This window comes from Coenobita brevimanus, chromosome 108 (assembly GCF_032717465.1).
Source record: "Coenobita brevimanus isolate Jiangsu-jjx chromosome 108, ASM3271746v2, whole genome shotgun sequence".
In the NCBI taxonomy this organism is placed as follows: Eukaryota; Metazoa; Arthropoda; class Malacostraca; order Decapoda; family Coenobitidae; genus Coenobita; species Coenobita brevimanus.
The window spans coordinates 9,515,392-9,542,508 of record NC_137061.1 but is presented as its reverse complement, the minus strand read 5'-3'; the positions used below and the strand labels follow the sequence as shown (position 1 = coordinate 9,542,508).

The 27,117-nt window shown below is 41.6% G+C and overlaps 1 protein-coding gene across 1 annotated transcript; it reads right to left on the bottom strand.

Annotated features, from left to right (window-relative positions):
* Nucleotides 1-431: 431 nt before the first annotated feature.
* Nucleotides 432-26,480, bottom strand: LOC145416900 (N(G),N(G)-dimethylarginine dimethylaminohydrolase 1). The gene is made up of 7 exons (XM_080285765.1): nucleotides 26,382-26,480; nucleotides 21,894-22,067; nucleotides 21,350-21,452; nucleotides 20,349-20,446; nucleotides 19,724-19,819; nucleotides 13,458-13,586; nucleotides 432-563 (listed from the first exon to the last, which is right to left on the bottom strand). Exons 1-7 carry the CDS (start codon nucleotides 26,478-26,480, stop codon nucleotides 432-434), a joined length of 831 nt encoding a protein of 276 aa, XP_080141891.1.
* Nucleotides 26,481-27,117: the final 637 nt, after the last annotated feature.

The window sequence follows — 27,117 nt, the reverse complement described above, 5'->3', positions numbered from 1 at the left end:
GGTGGGTGTACTGGGTGATCCTAGGCCACATACATACACCCACTGACCCACTTTATAAATGATTTGATATACAATAGATCATTATGCATTGAATTTTTCATAAACATCCTACTCGTAAAACGAGGGTGTGCCGTAACTGCAACTCTGTAACGGGATCCATGCTGATATAGCATTTACCACCCAAAAACAGTCCTGGAATAACTTCATGAAGTTTTTTTTTTTTCTCACATGGTATCCTGGATACAGCCTTCATTTACCCCTTCAATATGATAGAACTTCCCTTCATTAAATAAAACCATCTGGAGCTGACAAAAAAGAAAAAAAAAGAAAAAAGTGTAGAAAATCTGTCTTCTGATTCAAGGGGCTGCAAATTACCATTTTCGGTTGCATTAAGCACTAAGCACGGTTTTGTAATGGATAAACATATAAACTCACATGATATTCTTGAGGTGTCGGGTCTTGCGTATGAGGATGGAACAACAGGAAAGGCTACCGTTTGCCTTTTCCATTTCTGAGAAGGCCAACGGCTTTAATGTCCAATGAGACAATTTCTCTTCAAACACCTGGCAATAATATTTATAGTAAGTTAAAGAAAATTATCGTACTATAGTAATGAGAAATTTATATAAAGCTTTTTCCATTCCTAAGAACACATGCTTTAATGTCTCATAACAATAATAATCATCCTCATCCAAACATTTTTTCTCATCTAGGGATGGGGTGAATAATGGTAATAACAGTACCGTAAGATAGGGTAACTGGGCACTTAGTGGGGGAACCAGGCACCCACTAAGTTATTTGCAAACTTTCCTATACAAAACCAATAAATCTTTAATTTTCTAAACTTTTCTGGTGCTAATTGTAGAGCTAAGTCCACCAGCAATAATATACCTCAAAATCAAGAGTTAGAAATTGGAAAAAGTAGTCCACTGATCCTTACATGCATAAGAGTGACGTTTTCGAGAATTCACAGAAGCCCCAACATTGGAAACGTTAAGGGTACGTTATCTATGTTAGAAGTTAGCTACAAGACTCTACTTATGCTCATTTATTGGACAATATCAAAGGTCAGATTGGAACTAGTAACAGGTTTCTACAGTTAAGCAATACCCGGTAAATACAAGGGTAACTCAAGTGGAGTAACTGGGCACTTTGGGGAGGGCAACCGGTCATATTAACTATCACTGTTTAGTTTTTAAATATGTCTCAAAGGCTCCTAGCCATCTACTGCTATACTGCTAAGTATCAAGGATGCACCAGGCTCTGAATCTGTTAGCTTGTTTGTCTACAGAACCGCAGTGATGATGCAGAACTACAAAATCCTGAGTAGCAGGAGTACACCTGCTTAAGTTTATGTATATTATGTTTAACTGCCTAAATTTATATTACTTAGTAGTAGTCAAAAGTAATGAGCACCTTCATACAGTAACAAAAAGGTCTGGGTGCCCAGATGCCCCATCGTGTGGGGTAAATGTGCACCCACCTTGTTTTATTTCTAAGGAAGTTGTTTTTGTATCCTTAAGTATGTGTCTGGTTCCAAAAGGTAGCCCTAAATGAGTTATTTAAAAACATTTTTCACTTTTCCAAATTCCTGCACATCTCTTAATACTGACCAAAAAGATGTCAAAATGGTGCCCGGTTACCCCATCTTACAGTAATAATAATAATAATAATAATAATAATAAAAATAATCTTTCCTTCATTCTTTCCTCTTCCTTCTGGCTTTGGGTGACTCTACACTGAGTGACAAGCCAAATGGTTTCCTGTACACCAGAAAATCATTTACTACACTGGGTGGTAACCATATAACCAAATTATGGCGCCTGGTGGTTTACTGGGTAATCAAGGTTCTCCAGTTGGATGGAGCCTGTGTAGGTTTATACCTAAGGGGTGGTTGGGGTTTACTGCCCATGTAATGCCACTCAGGGATGAGTGAGGCTGGTCACTCTCATCTTAAATGTCAGGACCAACTTGCTTAGCCCCGGGCATCTACACTCCTCATGGAGCAGCATAGGATTCGATGTTGGATGGATGGATAAAAATAATAATAATTACAATTATAACTAGTGGTGGGTGGGGACGCTCACCATCCACTCACTCGATGTAGTGCTGCTTAGGGTGTCTGCCCTTTCCTCTCTTCTTTCCTTCCTCTTCTGTCTTTCTTTCCTTCATTCTTTCCTCTTTCTTCTGCCTATGGATGACTTTACACTTCCTCTTCTGTCTTTCTTTCCTTCTTTCTTTCCTCTTCCTTCTGCCTATGGGTGACTCTACACTGAGTGACAAGCCAAATGGTTTCCTGTACACCAGGAAACCATTAACTATGCTAGGTGGTACCCATATAGCCAAATTATGGCACCTGGTGGTTTACTGGGTAATTAAGGCGCCCCAATCGGATGGAGCCTGTGTAGGTTTGTACCTAAGGGGTGGTTGAGGTTTATTGCCCATGTAGTGCCACTCAAGGATGGGTGAGGCTGGTCATTCTCATCTTAAATGTCAGGACCAACTTGCTATGCCCCCCATGGGGTGACATAGGATTGGATGATGGATGGATGGATAATAACAATAGCTATTAAAAATATCATTATCATCCATCCTCCTTTACCACCTCAAGGTGGCATGAAATAGGGTCCAGACAGCCACAAAAAACTTGAAAATGAGATACGGTACTAAACAGTCTGCCCAACTTAATAAGCCACACCACCTATTACTCACCATTCAAGCCTCCAGAATCCTGGCTCCACCTGGTAAGTCAAAAACACCCTGTATGTAGCTTCACAGAGTCAATTCAGTGAGTGTCATGTTAAAAAGGAGTGCCAAACCCCGGTCATACAAACCTCCACACAAAATTCATCCAGCCAACTCAATTGCTTGTCTGTTCCTTAGCCCTGTTAGTTCCAATACCTCTGTCACGCACACTCATCTAGCATATCTATCCACCTTACCAATCCTCCTCCCACCTTCAAATTTGTTCAAATATAATCCTTTCTACTGTACTATTCAATTCACACTCACTCTCTCTAAATGCCCACACCACCTAAGCACATTCACTTCAACTTGGATATCCACACAGTTCCATATTCTGCAACTTTCGTACATTACATTACTGTAGCAGGGGAGAATAATACTGGAAGGCAACTGGAAGCCATTTGTCAGGAATGGAGCCTGTGCATTTGTAACTCATATTTTAAGGATAAAGATGCAAAAAAAAAAAAAAAAAAAAAATACACAGTACTGAAGAAATGGACACAGTGCCGAAAGGAGTCTGACTGATTATAAGCTTGTAGAGAGAACGATGCTTGTGAATGTTGTCGATAAGAAGGCATGGACAGAACGATGCAGAGGTCTATCAGACCATATGATTGTGGTATACAAGGTTGGGCCAAGAGGAGTGAGGTGGATAAAGAGAGAGGAGCAGTCAGGATGAAAGACTGAAAAAGAAGCTGAGAAAGAAAGAAGAGGCAGATGAATACCAGACTAAAGTAATGAAGGCGTTGGTGGCACTGAATTAGGAGCAAATGGATCTGGACAATTTGTGGAATGCATATATATAGGGAATGTTTAGTTAGGACTACCAATGCAGTGTGTGGTGTTGCAAGGTTAGCGAATAAGTAGAATGCTACAATGTGGTGGGGAGAAGAGGCTGAAAGAGCAGTGGACGAAAAAGGCAAACAGCTAAAGTGGATGTAGGAAAGCAACTCAAACGAAAAAAGTGAGTACACTGAGGGTAAGAAGTACTGTATGTGAAACAACTAGTAAAGAGGGGAAAGAAAAGAGGTAAATTGATGATCTTGGAAGAAAAATGAATGCAACTTACCTTGAAAATTGTCAACTTCTGGAAAAAAGTGCAAAAATGTAAAAGTGAAAGTGGAAAGAAATGTGAAAGTATGAAGGATGAAAGTAGAAGACTACTAACTGGTGGAGGTGAAGTAAGGAGCAGATGAAAAGAATATTTTGAAAGACTGATGAATGTGAATGGAGAGAGCAAAGTGGCTGTAAACATGATTGGCTTTGGTGGTGTGGAGAGAAGGAACGCAATGCCACGAAATGTAACACTGGCAGAAGTGAAGAATGCTGTTTAGTGGCTGAAGAATGGGAAAGCAGTAGGGGTTAATGAGGTGTATGTAGAGATGATTAAGAGTAGCAGGGAGGATGGAATGAAGAATTTGCTTGAAATATGCAAAAAAGCATGGATAAGTGAAACCGATGGGCTGGATATTGCAACGATGGATAGTTGAGAGTTTACTGTACAGCAAACTCTCAATTATCCGTTGGTGCAATATCCGACAAAGCTCAGCTCTATGAAAGCAATATCTGACAATTTTATGCGACATCCAGCACTGAAACGGGACTTAGCTGGCGGTCCAATGCAACATCCAGCATTGAGGGGTCTCAACTGGCTCGCAAGCAGTAGCCAACCAGCACCTGGGAAAATCCTGAAACTCGGGAGCCAGTGAAAATGCCCACTACGTGCCAGCCAATCAGAATCTGTCATGGGCATGGTTTATCCAGCATGCCAAGAATACCACTGCCCCCTCATTCTTGCCCATGGATGTTGTGGAGTCAAGACGTGCCAAGGCGTTCCCGCTCTTCTGACCATGCGGTTGCAAAACCCAGGTGCTTTGACTAACTCTGTGGTGCCCTATGTTCATGCTATTGAACTGTACTGTATTGCAAAGTTAATGGCCTGTCAGTGCTCATGTCCTAGAGGTCTACTGTGATTGTTAAACTAACCTTGTACTGTACTGTGTACTGTACTGTTTACGAATGCAGACCCCCCAGTGCTGTCTCTCCCCATCGATGCCAACACTTAGTGAGAAATACAACAGTACACTATGTCTATCTATCTATCTATCTATAGCCCGACGCCCTAATCCCGCAAAGGGTGGCCGCAGACAAAACGCCTCCAAGTCACTCTGTCACCCACCATTTGACTCCCCTCCCCCCAACTCACTGTACTGTATCATTACCGCATTGTTTTTATTTGCTTAGTTTTCATCTTTTACTCACTGTAAAGTGGGTCCAGACAGATAAAATCACAATATCTGGCCCAAAGCCAAATGTGGAGCTGGATATGCATTATCATGCATTTCATGTTATTCGGTGCAGGGCTCGGCTGAATTACCACGGATAATTGACAGTTTACTGAACTACTATTTCTTTGATCTTTTACCAAAGTATAGGTACAGATGAGTGAAACTGTTGGACCAGATATTGCAACGATGGATAATTGAGAGTTTAATGTACTACTGTTTCTTGGATCTTTTACCTCAAAATACAGGTACAGTCAGATCTTGCTACACATCTGTTCACTATGTGATAAATCACTATAATGATGAACAAAAAGTCAGACCCATTTTTGGAATAACAATGGCAAAGTGACTGCGAATTCATTAGAATGATGCCTCCCTGTCAGGTGTTTGGGCCAAGATGGCCACCCAGAGTTTACATTTGCTGTAATCATCTGACCTATTGCATATCAACTTACTGTACATCGATGTCAATTAAACACTGGTTCAACAGGAATATGTTGGGGGACGGGGGCCATGTACCCGCTAATAAAATCTCATCCTTTTAGGTTTGCCTTCCATGCCATCTGTAGCACCATGCTTTCCACTACAAGCAGCATCCTTACCAAACATGATTTCCAATTCACAAGTTTCAGGACTTCACACACAAAAAGTTACCACTCCACTACTGTACACTACACTATTCTCTGCGTACTTGCACTGTTATTTGGTGATACCAATAATGTTTCAATGGCCTTGCATGGGCAAGATGGAATGAAAGAGAGATGATCACAATACATGTGAACAATGGGCAGCCATCTCGGCTTAAACGTGTAACTGTTAGCTTGCGCAGGCGGCCCTGCATACATACAGCATTGTCATACGCCGCCACTACAATTATCATATAAAAGAATTCTGCTACTGTTAAATGGAAACTGAGTATAATTTTTAAAATCTGTTCTACCAAGTTAGCCCATGTCAAACTGCCATATACCGGGTTGTGACTGTACAAGCAGATCCTGTTATATGAGTGGGACATGTTAACGGAGCACTGCTTGAACGGCAAAAACTCATATAACGAACTATACAACTTATAGGGAAAAACAAGATTAGGTTAACTGACCCCCATCAACCCAAGTCCTGGTAATTTTATGGAAGAATAAAAACTATAAATGCCTTATACAAACCTATCTATCTATCTACTGCCAGATTACTTAATCCCATACGGGGTGGTCACAAATATATCGCCTCCATGTCGCCCTGTCCAACACCATTTCACTGCCCTCCTCCCTGCTCATGCCCCCCTCTCCCATATACCTCTCTATTCCATCTCTCCACCTCATCCTCGGTCTCCCCCTCCTTCCACCTCACTCACATACACTCTCCTTGTTAGTATCTCACTCTCCATCCTCTTCACATGGCCAAACCATCTCAATGTATTTCTCCTAATGCTTTTATCACATCCACATTCACACCACAACACTCTTTCACTTCCTCATTTGTCAGTCTATCTCTCCATGTAACTCCACATGCTCCTCTCAAATAACTCATTTCTGCTGCTCTCTCTTCATTTGTGTTCCAACAAGGTCCAAGCTTCATTTCCATACATTAGAGTTGGTGTCACAATACAGTACTATCATACTGTGACTTTTTTACTTCCATGCTCACTTCCCTATTTCTTATCATTGTTTTCAAAGAACCAGCAACCTTTCTTCCTTGCTGTAACCTTTCAAGCACTTCATCCTCCAAACTTCCATCCTTACTCATCACACTATCCAAGTACTTAACCCCTTAACCGCGGGGCGTCACTTTCGTGACGCTTGGGAGCAAGGGATCATACCGCGGGGCGTCGCTTTTGTGATTCTGTGTTATTTTGAATTCACCCGGGCTTCCAAGTGGGGGCTTGTATCATCTATCAGTACTGCCAATGTCCAACACTAGTCAGCACTCCTAATCTCATCTGTACTCCCATCCATTGTTGACAATTTAGCCATTTCTCCCCGTTCTTGACTCTCCTCCCTACCCCCCCTCCATTACCCTATCCTCTCGCTTGCCCGGCCGTGCTACGCTAAGTAAATCTTCCCTGGAATTTTTCACTGATTTCATCCATTGAAATAGGCCCTATGTCCTATTCTTATACCAAATAATATATACAAGAAAGAAATAAGGTAAGTGAGAGTGCCATACACCTGGAATTGGCTAATTATCACCTGACAACACCTCACGTGCACTCGTTCGCTAATTTTCGCTGTTTTTTTCCCCTTGAAATATGCCGTATAATCTATTTTCGTAATAAATATACATGTAAGGAGGGAAGGGAGAAGCCCAAGTGATACTTACATTCACCTGGAACTACCTAATTTATAATGTATTGTCTAGATTTCCTGCCAATCATTTCAGTGCTAGACAAAGCTGTTTCAAGATCTAACATTGGTAGCTCTGAATATATATCTCCTAAGTAGGCCTCTAATCTATTTTCGTAATAAATATACATGTAAGGAGGGAAGGGAGGACCCTAAGTGATATTTACATTCACCTGGAACTACCAAATTTATAATGTATTGTCTAGATTTCCTGCCAATCATTTCAGTGCTAGACTTAGCTGTTTCAAGAACTAATATTGGTAACTCTGAATAACCCCTAAGCAGGCCTCCACCCCGGCCCTCCGTTATCAGTTTACTCTCATCTTCTGAAGCGAGGGTACGTATGTTTCTTCTTGCTGACTTCAAGGTCTTTTTTCACCCCCATGCAAATGGCCCTGTGACCTTTACCCCCTATTAAACCTCGTGTGGAAAGAGGTAAAGGGCTGACACTTGATAAAAGAGTGACTACGATCTTTCTATTGAGTAAAACAGTGCAAGTGGAATTGTAAATAATGTGTAAATAATGTGTAAACAGCAAGTGAAAGTAATGAATGTAAATATACGTGAACAATGGAAAATAGTTTTATAAGTTATTTCAAGTGACAGTGCATAACACAGTGTAAATAAAATAGAAATGTAAATAACGTAAATAAAATAGAGAACGTAAATAGAAATGTAAATGAGTAGTATTATAAGAATACGAGTATATACCCTAGGAGTAATGAAAGTGAAAGTTTCACTCTAGCCTGTCTGAATGCTATGAGTTATGAGAGTGAAGATGAAAGTGACATTCACTCTCAATGCCAGTATACAGGACGAGAAAGTGAATGTTACGTATTTTACTGAAAGAAATTGAATCCCTACAGTGACAATAAACTAATACTACTGAAGGAAACTTATGGATAAAGACTGTAGATATATATAAGTGTTATATAGTAATAGAAATATAAAGTGTGAGGGGTTTTATGAATAATAAATGACAGGGTACCAAGAGCGAACTAGTGCCAGTGCGACGATCAGACGCGCATGTAATTTCCATTGCTTTCACAGTGTTTTTTTTTTTTAGTATGGATCCCAAACTACTTGAAAATTGTAGAATAGTGTTTATAGTGTTTGTATCTGGCTGTGGTAATCATATTACGGGTTGTCGGGAAGTGTAAAGTGGAGACTTCGTTACCCTTCTTCAGAGGTCTCCACAAGTCCTACGGTAACCGACGAAGGCTCAACAATCATTCCAGGAGAAAGCTGAAGGTATGTGCCATAAGCATATGTAATTTTATTATTCTAGGACTAATAACTGATTTTTGGCAAATATTTTTTGAGAGTCTGTCGGAGCCCAAATAACCCCGCGGGACACGCAAAGTCATTGGTAAACAAGCCCGCGGTGTAGGGGTTAAATGCACTCACATTTTCCATTTTCTAATCATCCCACCTCACTGTACATTCAGTGGCTTCATTTCCCTCGAAGACCATAACGTTACTTTTCCCAACATTCACCTTTAGATCCTGTTTCTTACACACTCTCCCAAACTCATTCACCATGCCTTGCAGTTCCCCTTCATCTTCACTTATCAATACAGTTTCATCTGCTAACAACAGTACAGGAAGTTTCCAAATGCTGCCCTCTCTCCTTAAGGCAACTCCAAACACTGCCCTACCTTGTATCTCTTTTATACTCCACCCATATACAGACTGAACAACCATGGTGACATGACACATCCCTGTTTCAATCCAACATTCAGATAGAAAAATTCACTCAGTTCACTGTCCACATGCACTACAGCCTAGCACCCTCATACATGCTCTTCACTGCATTTTTTTAACAACTTCCCATTTACTCTATTCTTAACATTGTCAAATACCCAATAATAATGTAGAATTAAGACTATGAAAGCAAATGAAAAGGGGAAATGGCATGAATAAATTACAAGAAGTTAAAGGCATGGCACAGGCTGGGCACGAGCTCACAGGGCTAATGACGATTCAGAATTTCCAGCTTCGTGGCTAAAGTAATAGGAAAATGAGCATGCTTGCAAAGGTAAGGTGTGCTTGGGAGGCATTATGTAAGCTTTCTGAGCCTGCAACACAACACAAAAGAACAATAAAAACTCTAGGTACGGTAGCAGGCACACACGGAGTACTTCTGATGTCCATGGCAACTGGTGCAAGAGACAGGAAGTGAGCAAGCGTGGTGGGGAGTGGAAGGAGAGGATGGCAGGGGGTGCACAGGGCCTGCAAGCTCCTCCCACCCACCTTTACGTTACGGTCCTGTTGAGTCTGCAGTTGGAAACTAGAGCTTTTCTAATTTTCCACTCGTGCCAAATCATTTTCCTGCAACATCAGATTTTCGCGCTCGTATCACCAAATTTGGGTCTAAATTGAACCATTCTCACATTGTTGGTTTACTGTGTAGCAGATGTTCGTATAACATGACCCAACTGTACTTTGTTTTGTTGATTTGAACAAGACCTCAGACAGAGTGCCCCGGGAGGTGACGAAGTGGACAATGAGAAAGCTTGGGATTAAGGAAAGATTGTTTAGAGTGGCTATGGTAAGGTACAAGGGTGGCTGCACCCAGGTGAGAGTTAACAGAGGTCTGAGTAATGAACTTTCTGTGAATGCTGGTGTGCAGTAGGGGTCAGTTTTATGCCCCTATTATTTATTACAAGGCTTGAGAGAGGGGTGTGTGAGTTGGGAGCAGGGCAGTCAAATGGAGGGGGACAGGACGATGTGGAGGCGATTTGTTTGTGGCCACCCCAAACGGGATTGAGGCGTCTGGCAATAGATAGATAGAAACTCTTTCACGTAACTTCAGAACTGGACTCCCACGGGAGGTGTTGTATGCCGATTGTGGTGTTCATAATGGAGAACGAAGGTAGTAAAGGAGAGATCTAGGAGGTGGAGGGATATAAAGGAGCATGAGGCTTTTAGAGTACATGCAGATAAAACAAGTGATGATATCTTGGACAGGGGACAATATTGTCCATGCTGAGAGAGTGTGACCATGCACAGTTTCCCAGAAGGATGTGGGAAATATGCTCCATTTTATGCACCGATTGTGAGATGTGGGTGCAAAGAGATGTAGTGGTACTAGAGGTAAGCTGCAAAGTAATACTGATTTTGAGAATGGTATGTAATAAAAAGCAGAGTGGTGGGAAAAGACTGATCTTGTTGGAGAGTCTCTTGAGTGTGTAGAGTTCTGTTATTTGGAGGATATGCTAAAGGGTCTTGCATGCAGCATGTGTTAGGAGTGTACAGGTAATGCTGTATGGCAGAGACATGGGCAGTAAGAGATGAGGATACTTGTAAACTTAAAAGTACAGAGATGAGAATGATTAATTGGATGTCAAACGCATCCCTGAATGACTGGCCCAGGGGGTCAGAACTGCGAATGAAAAGCTGAGAGGAAGAATGGAACCTGAATGTAGCCTAATAATGTTGTGATGAAAAGGGGTAGTTTGAGATGGCCTTGGCAAGTGGAGAGGATGGAGAACGGCAACTGAGTGCAGTGGGTGAGAGGTGTGAATGCTGAGGGTTGAGTTGCAGGAGGTAGACCAAAAAGGACTTGGGACAAGGCCATAAAGTGTGACTGAAAAGAAGGCTGTTAGAGATTGAGCCGCTGGAAGTGCAGCCATTATGTGACCAAGGCTGATGCATGAAAGCATGTTGGACCCTTTTAAAACTGAAGTGGCAAAGCAGTGTATGATCAGGGTTTGGCACCCTTTTTTAACCTGACAGTCATCAGACTGACTCTGTTGGATAAGCAAATGTGAAGCTGCGTGCAGAATAAGTTATAACTCATCACGTGGAGCCACATTTCTGTGTGCCTTAGTGGTCCGTGAATGGGAATGTGGCCAATATCACTGGGCAATTTTTTGTTTTATATCACATTCTACCAACTTTTTTTCTGGATCTCTAGACCCTACCTCACTCCACCCCAAGGTGGGAAAGGAGGTTTGGTGGAACAACAACAACAGTAATAATAATAATCATCATCATCATACTAATACTAGAAAAAGTTTAAATACTGTACAATCAGAGGAAAAGCATCATAATACAGTAACAAGAAGTATGTGCAATGCAGAATTTTTATTATCACCGTCACTCAGACCTCCTTTTCCCATATAAAGTTGGGGTGTGGTAAACAAGGAAAGAAAAAAATCAAAGTGGGAGAACCATCAACAGCATACCATGTAAAATGGGCCACATGATTATTCGTATGACATGTAAGTCTTTGAATCCACACTCCAACTCACAAGTCTCACCATCATTATACAGTATATAATTTGGCAATTTTTTTTATATATATAATTCACATATACCTTCAAAGACACTTGCACATCACAAAAACTTGCCAAAAATAAAGAAAAGAATAGTGTAATATAGTCTGGCATCAATCTTCAATTTCCAAACTACCCCCTTATGGTTTCAATCCTTCTATCCATGCCTTCATATCTACCTTCCTTACTGGTCATTCTATGGCTGCTGCTGTAGATGCCCAAGGTTCTTCTCCTAGGGCTATTAATAGTGGCATTCCTCAGGGTTTTGTCCTATCACCAACTCAACCTTCTATTCACAAATGACCTTCTATGAAGTACATCTAAACCTATCCACTAATATGCTGATGACTCCTCCCTTCACCTTTCCATTTGCTTCTCACAGCATCCATCTCGGCAGTTACTTCAACAAACAAGAGATAAGGCTACAGCACACTAAATGTCTGACTTGGCTCAGATCCTTGTTTGTCGTAAAAGTAATCTTATTTTTAATGCATCAAAAACTCAGTTCTTACATCTCTTGATAAGCCAGAATCTTCCACAGGAGTATCCTTAAATTTACACAATATCTAGCTCAATCCTGCATCAATTATAAGCATACTTGGGATTTCATTCTCTCTCGAATTATCTTGAATGATCATATTACCTCTCCTGTAAAATTTGCTTCCAAGAGATTGGGTTGTGCTATACCGATCCTGTGCCTTTACCCCTGCACAATTGTTCATGTCATACAGTTTTTTTTTTTCACCCCTGTGTCAAGTACAATTCTAATGTGTGGGGAGGCTCCCCACATACAACTCTTCTCAACAGGGTAGAGTCAAAGGATTTTCATCTCATTAACTCTCCTCCTCTTACTGGCTCCCTTGAACCTCTGTCTCTCTGACACACTATTGCATTTATCTCTTTCCTATTGCTACTTCAATGATCACTGCCCCTCTGATCTGTCTGCTTGCATCCCTCCACCACTATGGTGAATGCATAGCACCTATACGACAGAAAACTTCCATCCCTCTTCTGTCCAACTTTCTAATACAGGAGTTACCATTGCTCCAAGTCCTTCATGTATACAACAGGTCAACTCTAGAACTGTCTTCTGTCTGTATATCCTACCACCTGTGACCTCCAGTCTTTTAAACACAATGTGTCCAGCACCTCAAAATGAAGGGATCTCAAACTTGGCTCTCTGTTATTCTGTTTTTGTTTTTTCTCGGAGGGAACAATCTTATGGGCTTCTAGCCTTTGGTTCCATCTTCACTGCATAAAAAAATATTAATAAAAAAAAGTCCATCAATCCATCTGCAGCCAGATGAAAGTGAAGCCACAAACAAGTCATCATCTTATCACCCTGTCCTTAGTTATCAACCTGTCTTCCCTCCAGCTTACACCACCCTCACTCATCTACCTCCCTCTCTCTCTCTCTCTCTCTCTCTCTCCCAGTTTTACATTAACATCACAATACAGCTACAGTTGGGCACTGACAAGGAGTCTATGCACAGTGGTGCTGTGCACACTGGGTGGAGCAGATATGGCATCCACCTCGGAGCCAAACCTCCTCATATTTCCCTGAACCTCACTGTGGGAAAGGACCCTGGTCCGACCCTAGTGAGGTGCTGTCTACTACAAGGGGATTTAGAATTCCTACATAGTGGATGTACTGTACTGTACCATACCTGTAGGATGGCCCCACTGAAGCAGTTACTTACCAGTGGTCAATGAGTCTGCTTGAACACACAAATCAGAGTAAAGCAATTGCTTGAGTATCTATTCACCAACTCTAACAGCATAATTATGATGACAACAATACAACTTACCTTGGCTGAAGAAGGACACTCGTCCTGGGTGCGATGGAGAAGGAACCCATTAGCAAAAACAACATTAGCTGCAGCAACTTCAGGAACTGTAAGTGTCTGGTACCTGAATGTGGCTTCCCGCTCAATACGCTGAAAAAATAAGTACGGTAACTTATGGTATTCATAGTAACTTAGTTCTATTTCAAGGTTACACTATAACAGGGACTAGATCGGATGACAGATATTATCAGTGTAGTTGTCGCCTAGGTTCATCTGGATGTGAACCTGATAGCCTGCAGGCTGCAGATGCCCTTCTGCAGTCCACTATCCCTCTTTCAAGGGATGTGGAGGGAGAGAAGGGCTGTCTGTATAACCTGGCAGTGAAGATGCCTGGTTATACTGAAGTAACTACATGAATGTAACCCTCTCTGGTTTATGTCCCTCTCCAAAACTTGGTGACAAAAGTTCTTTACATACAGTATGTCACAAATGCATTCTAGAGTATCACCAATTTTTACCAGCAACTGGCACTGTAAGATGGGGAAAACATACAAATTAGCTTTATACGTTGCACTGGAAGTTTAATAGCTATCTTTTTGTAATTTAACATGGAAGTGAGAAAAAATAAGGCAACATACAACAAACACTTACTACACTGGAATGAAGGCCACTGGAATTAGCCTACCAAACCAGAACAGGATTGTGATGCCATTAACGTTATTTCCAGGAAGGTCATTTCTTTTTTCACTCATCTGTCCCCCATTCCCCCTTTATTGTCTATTCGTGACAAAGTTTTACCAGAATTAACAAACCAAACTGGATTACCAGCAAAAATTTTACCAGAATTGGCCTATAGAAATTATAAAACTGCAACCAAACCAAACCAGACTATTCCCAGGGAAAATATGAACCAGATTTTTCACTAACAGACCCTTATTCTAGACTACATGGTGCAAACATTATCTGACTATGAATAATATTAATTACTTTGTCATTAGCATTTTCTTGGTAATGAGTACATGGAATGTAAGAGGAGCGAATGATGAGGTGAAAGAGAGAGAGATTGTCCAGGTGCTTCAGGGTGCGAAAGTGGATGTATGTGGAATAACTGAAACAAAATGGAGAGGAGAAAGTGTGAGAGAATGGGAGTATGGATGGGGTATATGTGCAGGAGTAGATGAGAATGAGAGGGCAAAGGAAGGAGTGTGTATAGTTGTGAGTAAAAGATGGAAGAAGAGCATAAGACAGTATGGATCAGTTGAGTCAAGGATTGTGTGGGTAAAGTTGAAAGTTGGAATACAAATGTGGGCGATTGTGTGTGTGTATGCGCCAACGCAAGATCGTGCTAGAAGAGTGAGAGAAGAGTTCTGGACAAATGTGGAAGTGTGCATGGAAAAGTTTGGAAGGAATGAGAGAGTGTTTTTGATTGGTGATATGAATGGTAAAGTTGGTAATGTGAAGGTGGATGGAATAGTTGGTGAGTGGGGTGTGCCTGCCGAGATAGATGAGAATGGGAGTGCGTTAGTGGACATTTGTGCTGGGAGGGGGTTGGTGATAGCCAATACTCTCTTCAGGCATAAAATGATCCACAGGTATACATGGCGAGTGATGAGAAGGGTGGGTGGTGAACTGAATGAAAGGAAGGCAATGATTGATTATGTGTGTGTGGATGAAAGGATGCGAAGATGTGTAAAGGATGCAAGAGTGTATAGAGGTTGGGGGAGTGGACTTTCTGACCACTACTTGGTGGTGGCCAGAATCAGGATGCAAGTGAGATGGAGGAATAGAAGAAGGGAAAGACGAGAGGAAGGAGTAGTTGCAAGGAGAGTGGAAAGGTTACAAGAGGATGAGAAAAAGGTAGAGTATAAGAGAGAAGTGGAGGAACGATTGGGCAAATATGAATTGGAGCAGATGGGAGACGTGGAAGGTGTGTGTAAGATATTTACAGAAGAAATATGTGCAGCATGTGATGTGGTGTGTGGAAGGAAGAGAAGGCGGAGGGGGGTGCAAGGAACAGCGTGGTGGACTGAAGAGGTGAAACAGGCTGTGGCACAAAAGAAGGAAGCATACAATGAATGGGTGAGAAATAGGGGCGTGGAAGAAGTTGAGAGGCGGAAGAGAGAGTTGTATGTGGAAAGGAAGAGAGAGGTGAAAAGATTAGTAAGAGAGATAAGAAGAGAGTGGATGAGGAATTTGGAAGGAATTTGAGTGTAAAGTGGAGGGACTGTAAGAAAATGTTCTGGAGAGGAGTGAAAAGAGTAAGACAGGGTGGAAGTGAAGTTAGCAGGGGAGTGAAAGATAAAAATGGTAGATTACTAGTGGAGAAGGGAGAAAAAGTGAGCAGATGGAGAGAACACTTAAAGGAATTATTGAACGTAGAGGATGGAAGTAATGCGAGTATAAGTGGCTGGGGAATGGCTGGGAGAAGGAGGGAGGTGAGAAGACAGGAAGAAATCAGTAGGATAGAAGTTGTGGACGCAATGAAGAAAGTTAAATCAGGAAAAGCCCCAGGAATTGATGGAGTGTGTGGTGAAATGCTGAAGCATGGGGGAGAGATAGTAGCAGAATGGATGTGGAAGATGTGCAGATTGGCCTGGGAGGAAGGTAGAGTCCCGGAGGATTGGAAGTCAGGTATAATTATTCCCTTGTACAAAGGAAAAGGAGAAAAAGAAGTGTGTGGTAATCATAGGGGCATTTGTCTTCTTAGTATAATAGGAAAAATGTATGGTAGGATACTTATAGACAGAGTTAGAGAAAGAACAGAGAAATTAGTTGGAGAAGAACAGGGAGGCTTTAGGAAGGGAAGAGGTTGTGTAGATCAGATATTCATTCTTAGATCTTTAGTGGAAAAGTTTCTAGAGAAGGGAAAGAAGTTGTATGCGGCTTTCATGGATTTGGAGAAAGCATATGACAGGGTGGATAGACAAGGATTGTGGAAAGTGTTAAGAATATATGGAGTAGATGGGAAGTTGTTGAATGCTGTGAAGAGTATGTACGATGGTGTGAAGGCTGCAGTGCGTGTGGATGGTGAACTAAGTGAATTTTTCTCTTTGAAAGTTGGTTTGAAACAGGGATGTGTCATATCTCCATGGTTGTTCAATCTGTACATGGATGGGGTAATAAAAGAGGTACAAGGTAGGGTAGTGGATGTTGGAGTGGCCCTGGTGAGAGAGGATAGTGTTTGGAAACTCCCTGTACTGTTGTTTGCAGATGATACTGTGTTGTTGAGTGAAGACGAAGGGGAGCTGCAAGGCTTGGTGGATGAGTTTGAGAGAGTGTGTAAGAAACGGAACCTAAAGGTGAATGTAGGGAAGAGTAAAGTGATGGTCTTTGAGAGAGGTGAAGTCAGTGAATGTACAGCAAGGTTAGATGGTGAGGAATTGGAAAATGTGAGTACGTTTAAGTATTTGGGTAGTGCGATGAGTAAGGATGGAGGTTTGGAGGGTGAAGTGCTTGAAAGGGTACAGCAGGGAAGAAAGGTTGCTGGTTCCTTGAAAGCAGTGATAAGAAACAGGGAAGCGAGCATGGAAGTGAAAAAGTTACTACATGACAGTATTGTGATACCAACTCTAACGTACGGAAGGGAAGCTTGGACATTGTTGGAAGGACACAAGTCAAGAGTGAGAGCAGTGGAAATGAGTTATTTAAGAGGAGCTTGTGGAGTCACGTGGAGAGACAGGCTGACGAATGAGGATATAAAGGAGCGTTGTGGTGTGGATGTGGATGTGATAGGAAGCGTTATGAGGAACACACTGAGGTGGTTTGGCCATGTGGAGAGGATGGAGGGTGAAAGACTGACGAAGAGAGTGTATGTGAGTGAGGTGGAGGGGGGAAGAGGGAGGGGGAGGCCGAGGATGAGATGGAGGGATGGGGTGGAGAGGTATATGAGAGAGGGGGGTGTGAGTTGGGAGCAGGGCAGTGAAATGGCGGGGGACAGGGCGACTTGGAGGCGATTTGTTTGTGGCCACCCCAAACGGGATTGAGGTGTCTGGCAATAGATAGATAGATAGATTTTCTAGATGCATGAATTCCATAAATACCTTAGCTTTTCTCATATGCCCAGTGCAGAAAACAAATAAGGTAATGATATAAAATTCAAGCAGTAGGAATAATGCTAACTTGAGAATAAAACTGATCAGCTAAGGTATAGAACACAATGGAGAAACAAATACTACTTATAGTGCAAGCATGAGTATAAAAGGAAATACATTTTTGGTACACAGAACACTCAATTAAGAATACTCAGACAACTGGCATTGAAAACTATGCCTATATGAAAACTATGCCCACTGCCAGGCAACATGTCTCTTAAGCCTAGCCCCCTCACTCTACATCCAGAGTGGGAGGCCACTGACTTGAGGCCACAACTTCAGGAAGGGGACAGGGCTTAAGAGACAAGTTGCATGACAGCATGTATAGCTACACTATACGAACTGCTGACCTGAATGTCTATCTATCTATCTATCTACCTATCTAATGTTTTACATATGATGGGTCCACTAAGTTCCTTTACAATCAATACATCTTGAATCTCCTTCAGAAAATTTATTTTATTTGTATTTGAAAATGGACTCCTGTGACAGATGTTGCATGCTGATGATTTGGTATTGATTGCAGAGAATGAAAGGGAGGCAGAAGAATGATTTGGGAAGTGGATAGATGGCATGGGATACAAGGGCTTAAGAGTAAATGCATATAAAACAAAAGTGATGGTATCTAGGGCTGGTGGCAGTACTGTCAAAGAAGAGGGAGAGTGGCCATGTGCGATCTGCCACAAGGGCATGGGAAGTAATTCCATCTTGTGCAGTATCCGTGATAAGTGGGTGCATAAGAGATGTACTGGTATTAGAGGTAGACTGAGAGATAATGCTGATTTCATGTGTGCGGTGTGTCAAGCATGAAAGGACTGAACTAGCTGGTGAGTCCCTTGAGTGTGTGGAAGAGTTTTGTTATTTAGGAGACATGTTATGTGCTGGTGGTAGGTGGGAGCGCTCACCATCCACTCACTCGATGTAGTGCTGCTCTCAGATAACTGCCCTTTCCTCACTTCCTTCCTCTTCTGTCTTTCTTTCCTTCATTCTTTCCTCTTACTTCTGTTTATGGGTGACTCTACACTGGGTGACAAGCCAAATGGTTTCTTATACACCAGGTAACCATTTACTATCCTGGGTGGTAATCATATAACCAAATTATGGCACCTGGTGGTTTTAGTGGGTAATTAAGGCACTCCAATCGGATTGAGCCAGTGCAGGTTTATATCCAAGGGATGGTTGGGGTTTACTGCTCATGTAATGCCACTCAGGAATGAGTGTGGCTGATCACTCCCATCTTAAATGTCAGGACCAACTTGCCTATCCTTGGGCTCCTATGCTCTTCAAGGGGAAAAAGAGATTAGATGATGATGATGATGATGATGATGATGATGATGATAATGATGTGTGCTGGAGGTGGGACTGGAGCTAGCTCTGTGGCTAGACTGAGAAGTGGTTAGAAGTTCACAGAGCTGTTGCCTCTCCTGACAATGAGAAGGCTCTCCCTCCATTTTACTGAATCTTTCAAAGCAGGATGTGTTAGGAGCGTAATGCTGTATGGCAGTGAGACATGGCCAGAGAGAAATAGGGTATTCGCAGGCTCAAACGAGAGAAATAGGGTATTCGCAGGCTCAAACGTACAGAAATGACAATGATTAGGTGAATGTGCAGTGCGTCCCTGTGTGTGAGGCCTGGGGGGGCTAGGTTTACAATGGAAGAGTTGAGGGGTAGGTTAGGACTGGAGTGTATTGGTGTAATAAGGAGAGGTAGACCGAGATGGTCTGGGCATGTGGAGAGGATAGAGGATGATAATTGGGTGCAGAAAGTGAGAAATGTTTCTGTAATGTTAAAGCTAGGGTTGCAAATGGCAGACCGAAAAACCTGGGACAAGGTCATTGAGTGTGACCTCAGGGATAAAGGACTGAATAGGGAAGCTGCCAGAAATCCAGCAGCATGGACAGCTGCCATTAGGTGCCCAGGGCCGATGCATGCCAGCATGATGGTGCCTTCAAAAACGAATGAACAAACGAATACAACAGCAACACTTACTATGAATGAAACAGGATATGTCATGGCAAGCAATATACATCATTCTCCTCAATACAGGGCTAGCAACACAATGTAGGAGCAATGAGCATTTTGCAACATCCATAGTCTGTTGTGTCTCAGTGTTTTGCAAAATAGGCACAAATACCTTTTTTATTACATGGACAAACTCTTGTAAGTTTAAAAGCAATAATAAAATAGAGGACATACCTTCAACATATCTCTAGCTTCTGGGGAGTTAGCAACACAGATCACATCAGGACCAGCCATGGTCATCACAGACTTTAAATGCAAACTTTTTTCAACCTGGAATAATTGGATATACCATTACTATCATCATCACCAGCCTCCTGATCTTTTTATCCATGTAAAGACAGTGAGGTGAAAACAAAAAAAAGTATAAAAGCATGAGAACTGTCAATGGTTTGCCCAGCTAAATGGGCAGTATTAGCATAAGTAAATATGTGCACACAGTGAATGTTAATATTATAAAAAATATTAATTGTTTCTTCACAGTTAGTTATATTACTGCATATGACTCATGCTAACCCTCTCAGCCCAAGGATGCCATTTTACATTTTCTTCTTGTTGCTACTAGACCATTTTCATCCATTTGGGAAAGATATCTTGTGCTGAATGGAGTCATGATGACAAGGCTGAATAAGTGTAAAGGTGATGTGTGAAGGCTGATGCAAGCAGGAAAACTGCTGTGCCTCAGGGAACAGGCTATTAAGCCTTTACCCAGAATCGGAAAAAAAAAAAATGTAGATAGCAAAAACTATAATGCAAAACAGATCCGCAGGCTGAAGGGGTTAACCAGGGTAGTGTACTGTACCTTAATTGGGGTGCAGGGAAATTCTGGGAAAGCAGAAGCTAAGGCACAAGCACCGGCCTGATTAGTGCGCTCCGACAGCCCAACAAAAAACTCCTTCCCTAGAATGTGACATACATGAGTACAGTATGTGTCACTCTTAATAAGGGGTTCTGGGCTTGGATGAGTCAGAACAGTATTATCAATAAGCAAGTCACTCAAATGATTCCTCTTACAGGACTCCTTATACTGAGGTTGGCAGCTGATGTTGTCAATGGAATGGAAGGTAAACCTAGTGCCAAAACCACCTGAGTACCTCCAAACATTTTCTGGAAACTGTTAGATGAAGAAATCTAAGATACATGATATGATTTGTAACAATGTTTGAGTCTCAGCTTGAACTCTGCTGGTATATACTTCAGGCTGAATAATTCCTGCCAAAGTATGATTGTGTGGCAAGTTATCAAGGTAGTAGCTGCATTTCACTCTCACACCAGCACCTTCCACAGTCAATGGTAGCCATCTATCCACTACGAGTACAGTATTACAAACTGCAAAACAAATCCTCTCAGGCAATTATCAAAGAAAAGAGGTAATACCAGGCAGTTGCATATGAAATATAAGCACAGCATATAAAGCATGACTGTGGTATAATAATCCATCCACCCATTCATCATTCAGTCCAGCAGAATAATTCATCCATCCATTCATCATTCAATCCAGTAGAAAAATCCATCCATCCATTCATCATCCAACTCAGTGTTGCCCCTGAAATCAAGCACAAAGGGCCTAGTGACCTAAGACGAGGCTATAAAGGTAATATCTTATATCAACAGTTGAGAATAGAGGCACACATTACTGTTATTCTAAAAAGAAGACTATTCTGCATGAAAAAAAAAAGGGTTTAGGATTAGGGTCTATCAACTACAAGAGGGTCATTAGGGTAGACACTCAATTTTAAACAGGTCTCACACTTCCCCTGTACTTAGTATAAATTCTCAGCAACCCTGCCCAAGCCCACTTACCTGTAAAGAGGACATCACCTCCATCTAAAGTGGCTTTCTCATCTGACATCTCAATCAGAGGCAGTTCTAGCTCATTCTGCAATATGCTGCGCATGTATTCCACCTGAAAATAAACAAAACTTTATTTGACTGAACAATTATACATACTGTTTCTCTCTTTCTCTCCACATTGTATGACTAACCTATTTACCTATCAGCCAAAACTCACATTTCATCTTTCATTACAAAAAAAATATAAAATAAATAGAATAAAATCAGGTTAAGAACCAACACATGCATCCACCATTCATTCCTTTGTAGTCCCATCATAAGCACAAGGATTTAGGCTACTTAGTCAAGGCATTTGAACAACAGGCTCCAATAACTCTCTCCTGAGGTATTATGTGAGTCACATAACTGCTCCTTTCTTACAAGTAACTACCCTTGTAGGCTACATCTGGTTGGAGCACTTATACCCACTACCCCACCAAGCATTCCTTGGCTGGTTAAAGGGTTGCCACCAAGTGTACAAACTGGTTACAACTGTGAAATACTTTCATCTTGCCTCTTTTGATCTGGATGGGTGTCCTGGACGAGTTAAGAGAGCACTGCCATTACACACCACAGCCACATCCTCTACAAACACACAGTCCGGATGGCTCTCATCTGCCGGCAACTCAATGACGTCTAAGCCTATCTCCCGAAGGGCAGCAACATACATCTCATGCTGCTTCTTGGCCTGAAATGAATAGAACTGTATAGGCACTTTTTATTCTCAGCATGTGAGGTGTACCATGCCCACCTCTCCACAAACAGCCTATACACGGAAACGTATGAAACTTGCGTCATGCATGTATAAATTATTACTGCCATAATTAGCTATATAGATGTATTATGCTGCTACATATTTCATCCCACAACTTCCTTGATCACCAAGCCCTGCTTGCTTTCCTGGAGATTAAAATGCAGGGGTAAATCTTGTTAATCCTGAACTCCATTGTACCACCTCTCCCTGCCTTCCCTCATGCTACACGAGCATCTGATAGCGCTCATGACTGGAACGTCACTCAGCCATATTGCAGAACTTCTGCCTATCAGAATTCTTTCATTCCTCGAACTGCATCTCTCTGGAACTCGCTTCCCCAGAGTTGTTTCCTTCCAAACTTCAACCTACAGCTGCTCAAGTCCAACCGTTACAGATATTTTATGAATGGAGGACACCAGTACTCTGGTGTGTGCATTTTTTTTTTTTCTTATGCATTTGTTTTTCCTTCCTCTGTTCTGTTAAAAAAAAAAAAAAAGTACTGTAGCTACTTCCCCATACATTAACTAATACAAACTAATCAACTACAAAGATGCATGATAAGAAATAATTAGGAAACTACTGATCATTTTAATTACCGTAATGTATCATGACACTGAGATCTGATGGTACCGTAATTCTTCTTATGCTGGTTATGCTCAGTGTTAAAGATCAAAACATTTCCAGTTTCAACAATTAATATTCTGAGTTCATAAATAGTTATGATATGGTACTAAAGAAATGGGTGGTGAAGAAATGGACCTATGTTCCCTGGAGGAAATAAAGGAAGTTGAAAAACCAAGCTGCAAGTAACTTGGTGGTGGGATGAGGGTGTAGAAGTTGTAGTTACGGAGAAAAGAAGACATTTCCAGGAATGGAAAAAGGGTGGTAACAAAGAGGAATGACTTGACTGCCATTCATAGGGCTAAAAAAGAGGTTTACAGGGCAAAATCTGGGTCTCAGAGACTTCTACTGGATAACCTAAATAGTGTGGAAAGGAAGAATATTATATTTAAGTTGGCAAATCAGATGAAGAGGGAAAACAGAGATATCATAGGTGAGCAGTGTGTGAAGAATGATGAAAGATAATGCTGAACAGTGGGGATGTTAACCCTTTCATAACCGAACGATGCAGGCTGTGTCCAACTGCAGGGAAGTACTCAGGATGTAGGCCGGCTCGGCATAGGCCGAGTGCTGGGAGAACCCCCATGTTTCCGCACTCGTGGTGCTACTTAAACATTTTATTCTCACATCCTTAGTTTTGCTTCTATCTCCATTATTTTTATTCCTCATAATCTCGAATGGTTGTACTTGCTTATGGCGTTGAGAAAAACTTTTAGCAAATATAAATTATGCGCTAATTTACGATGTTTTTTCTTTCCTTCGTGTTTTCTCATAGAAATGTGTGTTTTATGGTAACTGTTACTGAGAAAGAGTTTGGGGAAATTTCATTAGTTACATTTTGGTATAAACCGTAAACATTTACTGAAGGACAATTTGGGTCAGTTTTACATACCGCAAAAGGAAATTATCTTACGACAGAAATGCAGTGCGGGAGCTGTGTTTCGCTAAATTATTTTTCCCCCCTGCCTTTATTTTTGCCTCTACCTGCCTGACTTTTTCATTCACGTAATCTCAAATAGTTGTACTTACTTATGGTGTTGATAAAAACATTCTATCTATTATGCGCTAATTTACAATGTTTTTTTCTTTCCATCAAGGGGCGATTTTGTTGGACGCTGCTTGCGTCGTCCAGTAACGAGTGGGTGCGATTAGGTTTGATGCAGACTGTGTCATCCAATAACGAGCGGGTAACTTTTGTACTGCTACCCTAAGTATCGAAAGGGTTAAAGATGCCTGGAGAAAGCATTATGACCGGTTGTTGAATGAAGAGTCTGACTGAAACAGGGAATGTTTGGAGACAGAAGAACCAGTGTTTGGCCCTTGGCCTTTGACTGATGCAGCTACTGGGAGCACAATAGGTTGGATGCAGGTGGGGAAGGCAGCAGGAGTGTCTGGACTGACTGCTGAAATGCTGAAGGGCTCAGGAGATATAGTAGTGGGGTTAGTTACTGACGATAAATCTAATTACAGTATATATAAGTGTATTGTCCATGACGATTGGCTGAAGAATGTGACTGTAAATGTGTACCGTACAAGGGGAAGAGCGATGCCCTGGAAAGAAGAATTTATAATGGCATGGCGAAAGCTTTTGGATCAGATAATGAAGGTAATGGAGAGAGTCCCAGAAGGTATGATTAGAGAAAGAGTGAACATTGATGAGATGCAGTTTGAGTTTATGCCTGGCAAGGGGACCACTGATGCAATATTCATTGTTCAACAGCTTCTGGAAAAATATACGGTATAAGAAAGAAAAGGGATCTACAGTATACTTTGTTTTCGTTGACTTGGAGATGTCCTTTGACAAATCTCTCATGAGATGGTGAAGTGGGCAATGAGAAAGCTTGGGATTATGGAGTGGCTAGTTAGGGTGATTATGGCTATGTATGTGGGTGCTTGCACCCAGGTAGGAGTGAACAGAGATTTGAGTGATGAATTTTCTGTGAATGTTGGTGTGCATCAAGGATCAGTCTTGAGCCCCTTGTTGTTTATTATGGTACTTAATGTCCTCTCACATGACTTCAGAAATGAACTCATGTGGGAGATGTTGTATGCTGATGATCTGGTGTTGACTGCGAAGAATGAAAGGGAGGCAGAGGAAAGACGGTATGAGGCACAAGGGTTTGAGAGTAAATGCAGATAAAACAGAAGTGATGGTATATTGGGCTGGTGGCAGTATTGTCAAAGAAGAGGGAAAGTGGCCATGTGCGATTTGCCACAAGGGCGTAGGAAGTACTGTAATTCCATCTTGTGCAGTGTTTGTGACAAGTGGGTGCAAAAGAGAAGTAGTGGTATTAGAGGCAGACTACGAGATAATGTTGATTTTGTGTGTGTAGTGTGACGGGAAGAGCATGGGGAGATTGTCAGGTGTGAAAGGATTGATCTTGCTGGTGAGTCTCTTGACTGTGTGGAAGAGTTCTGTTATCTGGGAGACATGCTATATGCTGGAGATGGGGCTAGAGTGAGGAGTGGTTGGAAGAAGTTCCAGGAGCTGTTGCCTCTCCTGACAATGAGAGGGCTCTCCCTCAGTGCAAAAGGATCTTCGTATGCAGCATGTGTTACAAGGGTAATGTTGTATGGTACTGAGACCTGGGCAGTAAAGGAAAAGGATATCCGCAGTCTCAAAACGTACAGAAATGACAATGTTTGGGTGGATGTGCAGAGTGTCCCTGTGTGTGAGGCCTGGGGGGTGTCTAGGTATATGACAAAAGAGTTGCGAGGCTGCTAGGAAGCTGTCAGAGATTGACAGCACAGAATGCTGCCATTAGGTGACCAAGGCCGACACATGCAAGCATGTTGGAGCCTTTGCACAATGAAAACAAAGTTAGGATATGCTAGGTTAGGTTATGATACATTAGACTACATTTAACAAGTCAGGGCTCAGACTGAAATTTGGCCTGATAGTAATCAGGGTTCTCTAGGTTTGGTTAAGTGGCAATCTGAGGTGGTTAAAATCAGAGGGGGCTGGGGGACGAATCCCTCCAATAAGGATACATTAGATTAAGTTTCCTATAGATCTGAATGTCTGATGCATTGATGTGTCCCAGCTGCAGGACTGTACATAATCAACACATCTAGCTGGTAATAAGGCGGCCACGGGCAAACTGGTGGCTTCCTTTCATACCCCCCAAACAGGTACAGTATATGTAATTTTTCCTCTACACTTTTCGTAACTTAAAATAACCAGATACGGTAACTATTTGTACTGAATAATGTAATAAAATTACTCTTTTTGAAGACTGCTACATTGAAAGATATTTGCCAGCGTCAGAAGCATGAAAGATTTGAATACCGTGGCACATGGCAATTTTATGGAAACTCTGCTCTGAAAATTGTACTTTTTGCCATATTTCATTGTGGTCGGAATACTCTTCTCTTTTATACCAGGTATGAAAAAGAATAACTAACATATGAATCAGCCTGTATGATCCATGTGGTTCTGGGCTACATGTTTTAAAATGAAACTACTTACATGTGAATACTGGTTCCTTTAGTCTCACTAAATTCAGCAAAAACCACTGACACATGTACTGTCTCACGGTATAACAGAACACATATTATTAGAAATAATTACATAACTTAAAGATTAAATATTGCATTACGAACCGGAACTGCATCTGTAACACTCACCATTGCCAGGTCTACAGGCGCTGTAATGCCAACAGCACTTGTCTGGTAGGAGTCGGGAATTCGACAAACGACTGCATGAGTGAATCTGAACGGTGACATGATGGGAAAGTAACTCCAGCAACGCCCAGCATCACAAGTGGCGAGCCTCGGCTGCCCAGCCTATAACTTGTTACCAGACACATACTTCCTGGTAAACATAATCACTAATCCCAGCTTGGTAGTGTTCCTGACAAATATTTGAAACGTTTCTCAAGAACTTATTTATAATATATCCAAGTGGGTAGATACTGATTTGAATTACCCTAAGAGCAAAAGTTTCCTGTAATCATGTCTACTGTTTGACACTCAAGTTTGGTAACAATGAATGGTTTGTTTACGTTTGTTGCAGTATCTGCAATATTGATACAAATTTTCAATTACTATTTTGCTACTGATCGCAAAATCATCGATAGTAACAAAAAATGTATGTAATCCTGGTGTCCCGGAATTTAGTGTGATTAAAACACCTTGTTTTTAGCAGAAAATTATCATTATCAGACTACGAACACTCCATTGCAGACGGCTCTTCATCTTGAAGTGCTCGAGCATCTTACCTGCCCTGCTTGTAAGTGATGTCATCCCTCCTTTTTACCCTCTGCCTATTTCCTCTCATTCCATCAGTGTTGCTATCCGTGTTACTAAATATAATCTTGTTAGCCCGCTATTAATCGTCATCCCTCCTTCCTCACCTACATTC

What these genes read in the sequence shown, in the direction of transcription:
- LOC145416900 (XM_080285765.1), bottom strand. Translation starts at nt 26,480, where the DNA reads ATGTCACCGTTCAGATTCACTCATGCAGTCGTTTGTCGAATTCCCGAC. An exon ending in TTCCCTGCACCCCAATTAAG is followed by an intron (nt 19,820 to 20,348) that starts GTACAGTACACT and finishes CAATTATTCCAG; the next exon opens with GTTGAAAAAAGTTTGCATTT. An exon ending in AGTGTCCTTCTTCAGCCAAG is followed by an intron (nt 564 to 13,457) that starts GTAAGTTGTATT and finishes TATTATTGCCAG; the next exon opens with GTGTTTGAAGAGAAATTGTC.